This window comes from Scomber scombrus, chromosome 1 (assembly GCF_963691925.1).
Source record: "Scomber scombrus chromosome 1, fScoSco1.1, whole genome shotgun sequence".
NCBI classification, from domain to species: domain Eukaryota; kingdom Metazoa; phylum Chordata; class Actinopteri; order Scombriformes; family Scombridae; genus Scomber; species Scomber scombrus.
Window position 1 is genome coordinate 32,165,702 of NC_084970.1, and position 13,001 is coordinate 32,178,702.

A 13,001-nucleotide genomic window follows, 5' to 3' on the forward strand; every position below is an offset into this window, starting at 1 on the left:
TAAGCCAGAAACTCTGATTTTAACCAAATGCAGCTTTTATAAATTCTCTTTACAGGATATAGACCAATCAAACGGACAATCTGACATATCCAAGGTAAGTTTTCACCAGTGATGCTATCACTAACATAGGAGGAACAACATAAGCTAATACTTATGCCAGCCCCCCTTCCCCCTCCAATTTTTTATTCCCAATATTATCAATGTGCTGAGCTGGTGATTCACACTATCTGCTGAGTAATAGACAGCCACGGGGCAGGGTTGCCGGTTGTGTCTCTAAAGGTGGAGATTGTGTGCAGTAAAGGAGTCTCCTGAGTGTGGTGACAGCTCTGGGAATAAGCTGTTGAGGTGACAAGTGGTCTTCATCAAAATGCACTGGCATCATCTCTAAGGGAAAAGTTTGGAAATGAATGGCTGCCTGAGAGTGCTAGGTTGGCTGTATATCATGCTGTCCTTTTTCTTCACCCCTGGTGTCATGCACTTATTTTATGGGGGGGCAGTTGACAGCCAATTATCTGCTCAATAGGGAGGTCAACACTCTGGAGCTTGTCCGGTGAACAAGAGGAGAAGGAGGTAAACTAGATACTACGATGGGGAAAAAATACACCCATGTCATCAGTCACTGACCCGGAAAATGTGACCAGGATTGGTTGTGAGACTATGCTTCAGTTGTCACAGGAAGAGTATCCTCGATGGAAGTTTCTAGATTTGACACAGGTTCTCATCACATCCTAGTGTGATGGTTGATAAGTGTAATTTTGAAAAACTGAGTCGAGATTGCAATAAGTGGATCAGTCGGATGTGATTAGCAGGAGGAAGTCAATTCTCATTTTCACAGTTTTGAGTGTGACTGGTGTGATATTGTTAGTAGCAAAGTGTGACACAGTTGGTGGTTGTTGAGGTCTATCAGGGTTGTGATGTCGTCAGGTATAAAAAGCTTGATGGACAAGTCAGAATATGTGCAATCATTGGGTGCAAAGGAGTAAAGAAAATGTATCCACGAAGGTTCATCTCCCACAAAGATGCTCGGGATCAACTCTTCCATGTTTCCTGGACTAACACACTTAATGATGAAACTTTGGAATAGTGGAGCAGTCCAAAATTAAATGGCCATCAAGATCTTTCCTAATAAAAACTGCAATAGGAGACACAAAAAAAACCAAACTCCCAAACTTCCTTTAAAAAACACTTTAAAATGTTTCCACGGCTACGGGGGCTTTCCATGTTCTTATTCCACAGCCAGTCCATCTAGGCTTTATTGCTTTGGCTTAAAATTGAATTTTTCTGGCTCCAGTAACATAAATGGTAGTGAGCTTTAAACCCAAATCCACTGCTTTCATAAGTCCCTTCAGAAACCTGTGGGTGATATTACAGATGCTACATTCAAGATTTTCTAGTCTACAGTATTAGTGTAAGCTAGTAATCTAACCCTATCTGTAATAAAGGCCATCAGTTACTGCTGATCTGCTTAAAGAAATCATACAGTAGAGTTGCTGCACTATGAAACATTATATTGATTAACATATATTGATGCTTGACATTGACAAACTAAACTAAAAAAAGGATAACAAATCAAACTTATATAAGTTTTCAAGTAGGAGTTACATTCTTAGATACTAAACATATGTGTAATGAGAAATTAAGAGGTCCGAAAGTCCTCTTTGGAGCTAGTGTTTGGTTTGTCCGCTCTGGGCTACTGTAGAAAACATGGCAGTGCAACATCCATGGAGGAGAACCTGCTCTCTATGTAGATAAAGGGCTAATTCTATGGTAATGAAAACTCAACAGTCTTATTTTCACGACATTACACACTAATTAAAATATATTATATTTAATTTCGGCCAGGTTTGTTCTGCTATATGTTCCTAACACACTGAACCTTTAGGCAATTTATGTCTGATTACAGCAACCCTGTCTCCTAGAAATTATGTTCATGTACAACTAAATTACAAAAGCAAATGTATTAATAAATTACGTTTTCTGTCAAAATAATGAGAAAATGTTAAGAGAAAATATAATGGCTTTTAACATGCAAAAATGTTCATATTGAATGTAGGAGTGAAACAGAGACAAGTTGTTCTTTTTCTATCAGTCTTGCACCACTATATCCACTAATAGAAACACTGTTCATGGTTATGTTTCAGCACTGGCAGCGTTTGATTAAGGTTAGCAGAGTTCATGAAGATCATTTTATTTTATGAGGCGAACGAGTGCAGTAGAGGGACTGGTGATGAAGGTCTCTGGGGTCTGAAGTCTGTCAGACAGGTGGAGGAGGACTGGCTGTCTCTGGGGTGTCAAGGGTAGATCCTGTCATTCAAACTAACAACACACACAGTGGAGGTTTCAGTGTGGGGCAGGCGGGAGTCTAGTGAGCAAGTGGAGCCTCTGTCATGTTATATGTAATCTCTAAACAGATATGTGCATATGAATACAGAGTCAGTACGCAATGGGATAAGACATTGGTATCAGAGGCGTTCTGCTTTCTGTTTTTTTGTTTATAAATACCCACAAATATCATCTGGACCTAAAACACTTACAAATAGTTAATAGTTGGACTGTAAACAATTACCAGCACATGGAAGCAGAAGTGGCCTGGATATCCATAATCAGAACACCCAAAATATTGGTTGGTGCCCCCAGAGGCTAAATCATTGTCAAAAAGAGAGCCAATGGGTTCCAAAATATGTGTTTTATGAGAAATTCTCCTTCTTGTGGGCTTGATAGGTTATTTCTTTCTCTATTAGATTCTTCTGTACATAGTGAGATACATTTGTTTGTAGGCAACATTACAGAAATGGAGACAGCATCTGAAAGACCAAATGTTGACATCAAATCTCCTGTATCTTGAGGATGAAGTGCCTTCTATATTGGAGCAAATTTGGGGGAATCAACCATTTTGTCCGGCAAAGTGTTTTTCTCATAATATTATGTAGCACAGCTGACATTTACCTCACCACCAAAGCTCCACTGAACAATATTTTTTCAAATGTATTATCTATTATTATCTATGGTGCTTTAGCCTCTTTTAGCTTTTAGGTTTAACATCTAATTTACTGAATGATCCAGTCTCAGTATTATATAACCACTGTATGCTTCCAGCCAGACATGACAAGTTGGGAAAGAAAGGAATTAGTGGAAACCAAACAACTGTTTGCTAGAAACGTTATTTGTGAAGTTGGTCTTCCCCTAAATGGCCAAAAAAAATCAATGAATACAGCTTTGACTTACAGTAGAAAAAATATAACCAATATCGAAGTCTACAGAGTTGTGAAGTTTGGTTTTCAGTACTGTTATTTATCATATTAACAGGCACTCAATTATATCCACCTTTGTGAAGAAAGTCTGCACACATCAGCAATAATGAATTCAACAATTCATTAGAGCATAACTTGTAGAACAAAGACTTTAATTTTAGAGTAAGAAGTGCAAAATTGTGCATTTTAGTCAGTCTAAGTCGACAGCAAATCAAAGGAAGACTGGGGAGCAGAATGGTTGTTAGTCAGGAGTTGTATTGCATGTGTATTGCATCCTTTTTCTTTGAGCAAATATTGCTGAAGAAAAATGTGGGGAGTGCAGGGTGGAAACTGGTGTCTGTTTGAGGTGAGTGGGCCCGCCTCAACCTTCATACCCTCTCAACAGGGAAGATCGAGAGTTCAGAATCTCCGCCAGCAGGTTTCCTGTCTCTAACATTCATATTCGAATCTCGTCTGATGGCAAAACAAAATGTTAAATATTCTACAGATCAGGTTTAAGCATCATATAAACAGACACAGACCAACAGAGCATTGATTCACCGTGGAAGCCCGGCACATCACCAACTTATTTTTTTTCCTTTAAAATAATTTTCAGATCCTCTGCCAGCAGATGATAAACAAACCAAAAACCACCAATTACAAAGTTGGCAGATGATCATACTGCTTCTTATAAGTATGTCACATCACCTGTTTTTCAAGTCTGTTTTATACAGTATAAAATCAGATGTCTGTTAATTTATCAGATTACAGGATAGGCTCTCATTTTCTCAGTGCAGAAAAGGTCTCTTACAACAATAGATTAGTAACAGATTACTCCACCATTTTTTTTTTTTTTTTAGAAAAGCGCATTTTTCCTAAATCATAGGTCTGATTGCTATGGTACTAAATTTGGATGATTATTTGACCAAGCTTATCAAAAGTTGCATTAAGCTTGTTGATATCTAATTTAGTTTGAGATACTGTCCAATGAACTTTAAAAGGGCTTGGCTTAACACATAAATAGACCAAAGTCAATAATCGCTTGGCTGATCCTCACACAACTTAATATCCCACATAAGTACCTGAAACACACCCTGAAAGTTTCATTCAAATCGACCAATAGGTGGCAAAAAATGGCCATGGCATAAGACAAATCAGACTATACATCAAAAATAGTTTGTCCAGTTATAACAAAACTAGCAGGATATGTTTCATAACAACGTAAAACCATGTGTGTAAAATTATTTTAAAATCACTCAATAGGGGGCACCACCAGTTTCAAATACGTACATGCACCTGACACAAATTTGGCCGTGAAATCGAAAAACTTGGTAGATATTTTTAATTTAACTGTTGAAGCTTTCAATTTCTAAAGGTCTGTGTTGGCTTGAACCCTGGAATCGCAGGTTGTGGCTATATTCACCTTAAATTTCACTTTTAAATAAGTGAATTAGAGGATCTGACATGAAGTGGGAAAATGCTGCAATGCGCAATGGGTGCCAAAAGAGCTTGTAAAAAAGCTCAAGTCAGATTGAACCTACCTACCTGAACATTTCAGTCTCCTAGGAACTAACAAAACTGATGATAGATTGATGATAGGGAGAATGTTGAACACACAAAACAAGAGGGATGGCAATCAGCAATATCAAGCTGAAAAACAAATTTCAGGTGGGTGTATAGCAACACAAAAAACATGACTCACTCCAATGGAAAGGGGATGATTTCTACTACAGTACAATCTACAGTCAGCAAGTGCAATCCTTGATGGTTTGTGTTGACTTTAATGAAAATCACCATCTTTCAATTGGAGTAAATCCTGTTTTTTCTGCTATACATCCATCTGAAATACCTTCTAAAAAATTAAAAGACTGCCTCCGCTCCAATATGTTTGTAATTTTATTTTTGTGATGATTTTTTATGAATGTCTGGGTGATTGAAATGTTTTTTTATGACAGTCATGGATCAGGGTTGGTTATAAGTATTTCATAAAAGGCCAATTCGGACGGCTGAACTTATTGATTTAGCTGTCAAAGCCAAAATTTTCATGGCATGTGGCTCTAAGCTTAGTGAGTGGTAACTTTTGACGGAATTTCGTCCATCTAAATGTTCATATAAGAATAATTGTGCTTTGGGATAAATATTTACACTGTCCAACCTCCCCAATGCTTACTAACATTTACAAAGTTTTACCATAAAAGTCTGCTTTAACAAGTCTCTCACTTACATCTCACCGTGTATTTTCAACTCCCGCCACACACTGACTTCAACTCAGCACGTTTCCTTAAAAAGACAGGAACCTGTAAGCGCTTATGAACTGAAACATGGAGGGAGAAACAGACCTGCTGAGTGACAAAGGGCAGGCAAGAGGAACAGAGCAGCTGGAGGAGCTGGCTGAGCACCTTTATAGTGTTTGAGTGCTCAGGTGGGAAGAGCAGTGGAGAGACCGGGATTTGAGTTAGTTCATCATAGAGCTACCGTCACTCGCTGACAATGAGAGCTTTACTGGGACCCAGAAAACTGCTGGCTAGGCATATATAGGCTCCTTTTGTTCTATTCAGCCTAGTGGAGCAGTAATAAACATTCCTTCCCATTCCCCAGTGCCGGGCATGAGAAGTGGAAGAAAGGAAAAAAAAGCTTCTCCTGCTTTTGCAGCTGCTGCCGAGAAACGCTTGCATTCAAAAGACGTTTTCACTTTGAGGATGAGCAGAGCGGAGGATGAGAGGAAGGAGGAGACATGTATATTATCATATTGGGAAAGTGGAGCTGGCAGAGGAGGTGGGAGGGAAGAGAAGATGGTTTGATTGTGCCGAGAAAGAGATGAAGAAGTGAAGAAAGGTCAGAGAGGAATGAGTGGTAGAGCTAGTTGTCCATTAGCCTGGCAGAAAGGAAGGAGCTGTGTTATTATGGGAAATAATGGGCATCAGCTGAGGTCTCTAATAGGGCCTTCAGAGATGATTCAGAGGTTCAGAACAAATCATTGGTCACAATGGAGCATGTGTCTGCACAGAGCCAGTCAAGGCTCTGTCTATCTCTCCAAATTTAATTATGCTCTCTGTGTGGCGGTCTGACTCACACAACAGCTCGTCTCAAAATAACTTCAGCCTGCTGGGCCGAGGCTAGGCTAGGCTAGTTTTTCATCCTACTATCAATATTTAAAGGACAATGAAAGGTCTTGAGAAATAGCAAAAAACAGACAGAAATAAATGTCAGAATATCACTCTGTTTATATGCAAATCTTACATGAGTCCGTTAACCCAGACTACAAAAAAGAAACATTTCATTTTGGAAGACAATGTTATTTGTGTTGAAAGCTTTGTTGCTCTAAACTTTCTGTACAGCTACATACTGTAGTATTAAGACTAAGTGCAAAAATACATCTTTATATTTTGTGTGGATTGACCCTTTAAAAAGGCAGCAATCCCACCCTCTCCACTTGTTTGTGAAAAATATAAATATCATAGACTGGCTCGGGAATCAGTATGTTTGACAACTGGGTGTGTTTGAGCATGACTGACTGCCTTTAATGCAACATTTGCTTATTCCAAGCACTCCTCTGAGCTGCATATGCTGCATGGTGCATGTCATTGTGCCTGAAGGAGTAGGACAGTACAGTCAGCTGGCTCCATTTAGCCTCGCTGTTGTTTGGCCAGCCCACTGCGCGACAATTATGCCTGCAGGTGATGTGTGAATTTGAGAGACTGATGGAGAGAGAGAGAGAGAGGCAGAAAGAAAAGAAGGGGACAAAAAGGCTACTCCCAGGGTCACCTTAAAAGCAGCATAGCCATGCCCAACTGTGCAGTAACACCTTCATATATACAGTAGGCTCTTGTACAAAGCATAAACTGTATAGAAGAAATGGACGTAACATCTGTGACGTCACCCATTGGTTTGCGGACTGCTGCTCGAAGGCCAATAGTATCGGATCTGAGCAGCGCCATCTTGAAAATTTCAGGTGCATGCAGGGAAAAATAAAAACAAGGATTCTACTTATATGGGCATCAGGAGGAGCATGAGGCGCCCTCCTGAACCTGTGAACCAATCAACCTGTCAATCAGGACGTAGCCACGCCCTAATGCATACCCTGCTTTATCGTCAAATATAAAATCAGGGAGGCCAAAATTTCACAAATGAACATCATACTGCATTGAAGAAGGCTTTAAACTAGCGATTGAGACCATAAACACATTTTGAAAAACGTTTCCTGAGGTTAGAAATCAAGTGCGTAGTTGGTGAATTCTCCATTGACTTGTATAGAGACGCAAGTCCTTTTGACATCAAAACGGTCGCCCCCTGGTGGCCTTTTGATAGAATGCAGTTTTAAATTACTTCCGCGTTGGCCTCATTTCAGAGGACCGGAACTACCCACCTAGTAAAAAGGCGATTGGACCGACATGCACATACACACATACACACAAAGAAGCGTCAGATTATTTAACTACATAAAAGTAGCACTGCCAAATGTTTTGAAAGTGAAAAACTTAACAGAAGTAAAAGCACATATCTTCAGCCCAATGTTCTGAAATGTAAACATCAAAAGTCAAAGTTACATTCTCTGGACTCTATATCATGAAGCTCTGAGATTCATTACCAACTGTAAGGCTCTTACTCCTCCACCACACACTTTATGCTTGGGTTGGTTGGCCCTCATTGTATTCTCAAAGACTCCTCCATTGGCATTGTTTTATTTATAAAGCCAGCATATCTATTTGAGTACATGAAAAAGAAACTTGTGATTTTTTGCTCACATAGATTTTTGTTGTGCTGACTGTACCTGAGATTTCAACAGGGTTTGGTAAAACTGTTTTTATGCATGCTGCTCTATATACTTTGAATCTTGAAACCAAATGAGTTAAAATTACAGTCACTGGTTTCTCTGGGCAGGTTTACAGCTTCACTGCAGGAACTCTGTACATCATCATTAATCTTCCAATGTCAGTGGGGTTCCTAGGAGGTTTTTAATGCCTCAATTTGCTGCTGTTTCTCAGTCCAATTCTGGTATTAAGGTTGTATTTTTTCTCTTTTTTCTCATTTTATTATTTCATATTGACTAATGAGAGGTCTGACTGTATTACTTGTTTTTATGTCGTCTTAAATTTTATGATGCTCCCTCCCTTGGCTAGGGCACTCTTGCAAAATGGGTAGAATTATTATATCTGTAAGTGAAACACCTGATGATGCAGAAAACCTGTAGTCATTGTCATGATGTGCTATATGTTGCAATTCTGCATTGCAGTATTGGTTTATTATTTCATTAACATGTGAGCAGTATTTCATATTTTAGCTAATTTCAACTCTTTTATGGGTGACTGCAGGTTGTACGTGCAAGTAAACAAGACTGTGGTGGCAACTGTTAACCCTCACTCTCATTTATGCAAAGATTTTCACTTCTTGAGCACTTTTGCCAAGAAATCTGTCATAGATCACTTGCTACCATTAAAATAAAGGTTGTAATCTAATCAAAGATCTAAGATGCTATAAATTAATTTTACAGAACTAAATTTTGTCTGCTTTTAAAAGACGGCAGTTTTCACCTGCTCTACCCCATGAAATCAATTTTCCTTTTATTCATCTAAATTGAATGTTACATGTTTCAATAACAATCTGTGCAGCACACCAATGAAGGACCTGTACGCTTTAATGTTCTTATTCGTGCTTATAATAAAGTGATGTGCAATAAACTATCATATTTTCATGAAGTAGCTGTGATGTAATATCATTTTTTTTTTTTGAAGTACTATAGCTTTAGCTTAACATAACGTCACTTTTTTTTCTCGGTGACAAGAAGCTACTGTACGTTTATCAAACCTGCAGCTATTCTTCAGTGCAGAGTGCTTATTTTCCTACATTTTAAAGGACTGGCTTTCCTTCTACTTCTCTCTCCCATTGTGTATGATTTTGCCTTTGTCTTCTAGCACACACATATACACACTCACTCGCATGCTCATTTTCCCTGCGTGTTTTACAGAACTGAAGGCTTTTACCTTCCAGGGGTGGAGGAAAAAAAAATCAATGGTGCCTGCCCTTTAAAAACAATTCACAGTTGTACTGTTTCTCAAGAGGTTGGGGGGGTGAGCTTGCCGCTGCCACTCACAGATGTCCTACAGCCATCACATTCTGCAGCAGCATTCAATGCCTTGCAACACATTCAACAAGGCTCCTTGAAACAGCCAAGAAGAGATTCATAATGTTAAAATAACAACTCAGAAGATGTGTACCTGTTCTGTACTTGGTAGTTCATGAAAATGCAGTTACATACAGTATGTTGCCATTATCAGTGCCATGTATGTAAATAGTATGTCTGGTTATGCAGCATTCAAGCTAAACCTTATCAGCATGCTTGTTATTGTTAATTTTTAAATAAATGGGAGGTTGTCTGTTTGTCTGGCTGAAACATTCTCATAGTTCTGGAAATGCTGCATTATTCCAGTCATGGACTTGGCATCCCACCACCTGCCGATTTACAGTGGCATTGCAGTAATTTCACACTAATCTTTACTTTACTACACCTCAACAACAGCCATGTGCAAACAGCCATGAGTAAGATGAGAATTCACGCCTGGGTTTAATTTAAAAAACGAGGGAGCTCTGTAATCCATGGAGGTAAAATTGTGCTTAAAAGGGAGCTGCAGGCCAAGATGAAGTGGATTACAGATGGATTACCTGTGTTCTGACTCGTGGATGGAGAATATGACTCCTGATGTGGAGGACTTCTGCTGGATGGAGGCCAAGAACGTAAACTCACTTTTACTCCTGAACAGCTGCACCACTTTTTCTGTGATGTGTGCCGGGGTGTGAACTGCTCTCCCAACATCTGAGGGAATAGAGTAAAATGGAGAGAAATCATTAGGTTGTATAGAAACTTTTTTTTCCTTTTTTTAAACAGGTGATGTGCAACCTTTATGACCGCATTCCAAAAATATGAGCAAAAACATATGGTGAAACACAAAGTAACACCTTTACACTTTGAAAATGTATCTCAAACTTTTCTGTCTATCTGGCAGCCTGTGTGGGAAAAAAACAGGTTTCATACACCAAATAGGAGCATTTCATTAATGTTGAGACAGTAAACTTCACGTGTGTTTTATGTACATAGCTTTATATATTTTTGAGGACAGAAAGATCAGCAGATTTTAGCCTTGTAAATCGAGCTTCTTCTGGACACAACTCTTGCACACCTTTTTTATGCTCATCTCTTGAAAGGATGTGTCTGTTTTATTCCACCTTCAGTCTTATTTTCATAGTTTTGGATCATTTCTATCAGCTATGACAACACAGATGATCAGACAGGTTGTGAACAAGCAAATCATTTACCCAGATTATCTAAACCACTTGATTTGGAGGTAAAACAATAATAATAATAGAAACAATAACACATTGAGTGCACTAGTATTATTGGTAATAATACCTCATTGCTTTGTTTAGTGTGGTAAATCATCATTGCTTGGTGTGCGGTGACCTTCCCTCTGATATATGCCATTGCCATAACCGTCAACAGTCAACTGATTGATTCTAGCTTTGTCATTGAGAGTGTGGTTGTGGACTCTTAAGAGTCTGTCCTGACACTCACAGTTGCAGTATTTGCAAGTAGTCTGAGTGAGAGGCTTGTGTGGTTCCATCCTCTCAGTTTTACATGACAGACAGGCCAGTTAAGAGGACCCTGTGGTTGTCTCAGCGCTGGGCTTTTAAATCTCCCCAGGGTGACAGTGGCCCGTCTGCCCTCACACTCAGCCTCCCCACTGTCACAGGAGTACCACGTCCCCTGGCCCTTCTCTAACATGCCGGCTCCCCATCCAGAGCCTATCATTAGATCCCCTTTCAAATCTGCACATCTTCAAACCTGTTTTCATGATGTGAAAGTACTGTCACATTTCAAACCAGTTTCTCTTTGTATATCTTTTCCTGACAAGTAAAAGACTGAGCTGTTCGTTGCATTTTAAAGGTCAACAAATTCTGCATTATCTCCAAAAAAATGTAATTGTGATAAACAAACAAAACCATCCCTGAGAAGCATTTTCTACTTTCTAATAAGCCACTGAGATCCCATTAAACTGCAGTTGTCACTATTCATGTAATTGCTTAATGTAGTCAAGTTCACACTTTTCACCACTGTTATCTATACCAACAAATTGTAGTAATGAGTCCTGCTTGAAAAAAAAGGCAGCAAATACAGACAGACAGTTATTCCTGTGCATACAGAGCTTAGCAGCAAATGGATATGGGAGTTGAACTGTACTTCATCTACAGTGATTAACTGCAAAACTCGTCCAAAAAGTTTAATTCCCCCCAAAAAGTAAAGCCAGGTCTGTAAGATCAATGTTTCATTTGGATCAGATGCTGAGAATCAAAACCAGAGTTTCTCTTTATGTGTAACAACATTAAAATACAAGTCATCAATTTTAAAAGACAAAATACTAAGTAATCTGTCAGTGCCACTGCTATGGTTAAGGTTTGCTTAATTTTAAGCTGCTGTGGTCATAGTTAGAAAAAAATAAACACTGAATGTAGAAGGATATCAAAGTCAGACACCCAACTGTACACTGTGACCTCCTCCCTGACAGGTTTTATGGCATATTAAAATTGGGCCCCTCCTGATTTCCCTTCTGCGAGTGAAGATCATTATTCAAAAGACCACCAGAGGTCACTTTTAAAGAAAAAGTAAACAAACTGTAGGTTGTTTAAAAGTTAACGTAACATGCACATTTTCTGAGGCTCTACTGGACTATCTTGATTTACAATTAATAAAATCTCCTTATTTACTTCATACTGGCCCCTCATAGCCCCTTCAGTTCAGCCTCTATCACTTAAAGCCCCCTCCCCTTATGAGCCCACTCTATTCTGATTAGTTAACTTCCAGAAGCTGAACCTGCGCAGACACCAGCTATGGAGACTAGATAAACAAACAGTAGTGGTCGGGTTTTTGGTTGTTTTTCCCCATTCTTTACTTGAGATATAAACTTCTCAAAAACACATCTGTACATGTTCAAGCCCAAATCTGATCCGAAACATGTGAGAAGACAATATATATAACCTGTGGAAGAACCTTAGCAACAACCTTAGCAACAAAGGCTACCAGCTGACATCCATTTGTGAGCATGCTTACACGACCTGATGTCAGTTAGATGGGGAAGTAGGGCTTTGTGATATTGTGACGAGAGAAAAACATCTATCGTTTCATATTTTGCTCTATCATTTATATGGTTGTGATGCAGATTGCAATCTTTACGGCAGTTTTCATAATTTATGCAGATTACATTGTTATGTTACTCTTCTTCATAACAAGTTTAGTTGTCATCAATTTTCAACCACTGCTGCATGCATGGAGGGCTCAGCCTCGCTCCTGCTGAGAAAGACCAGAGAAGAGGAGAGAAGCAGCAAGACAGTGACAACACAGCAAAACAGTAGAGACAGACTTTATTTATTTTATTTACCAAATGTATGTGCACTTGTTTAATTTCAGCTGTCAGTGAGAGTCTCTGCTGTATTTGCTATCATTTATGGTCTCGCTACTCTCCTCTGGTCTCAAGAAAGCCTGTTCAAGGGGGGAATGATGCGTCTTTATTCCCCCCCTCGCTGTTCTCTATAAAAGAGTTTATCCACCAATAAGCCAGCTACAGAGGTAGTCACAGAGCTGGATCGACAATGGCATGGCGAGACAGGAAGCTGACACTGTTGGTTGCAGCTGTGGTCGGGCCACCTAGAGAATGAATGAAGAAAGGCAGCGCTGGCAGCAAGAAACCCGATGAATCAGATCAATATAATGTTACTTTTTGA

The 13,001-nt window shown here is 39.3% G+C and overlaps 1 protein-coding gene across 1 annotated transcript in view; it reads right to left on the bottom strand.

Moving 5' to 3' along the window:
- The window catches only part of LOC133996859 (protein kinase C-binding protein NELL1-like), a 251,799-nt gene that overhangs the window by 206,189 nt on the left and 32,609 nt on the right, over window positions 1-13,001 (bottom strand). The window contains exon 3 of the mRNA XM_062436724.1: window positions 9,891-10,041. Within this exon, the coding sequence (XP_062292708.1) occupies window positions 9,891-10,041 (151 nt within the window). The remainder of the gene's footprint in view (window positions 1-9,890; window positions 10,042-13,001) is intronic.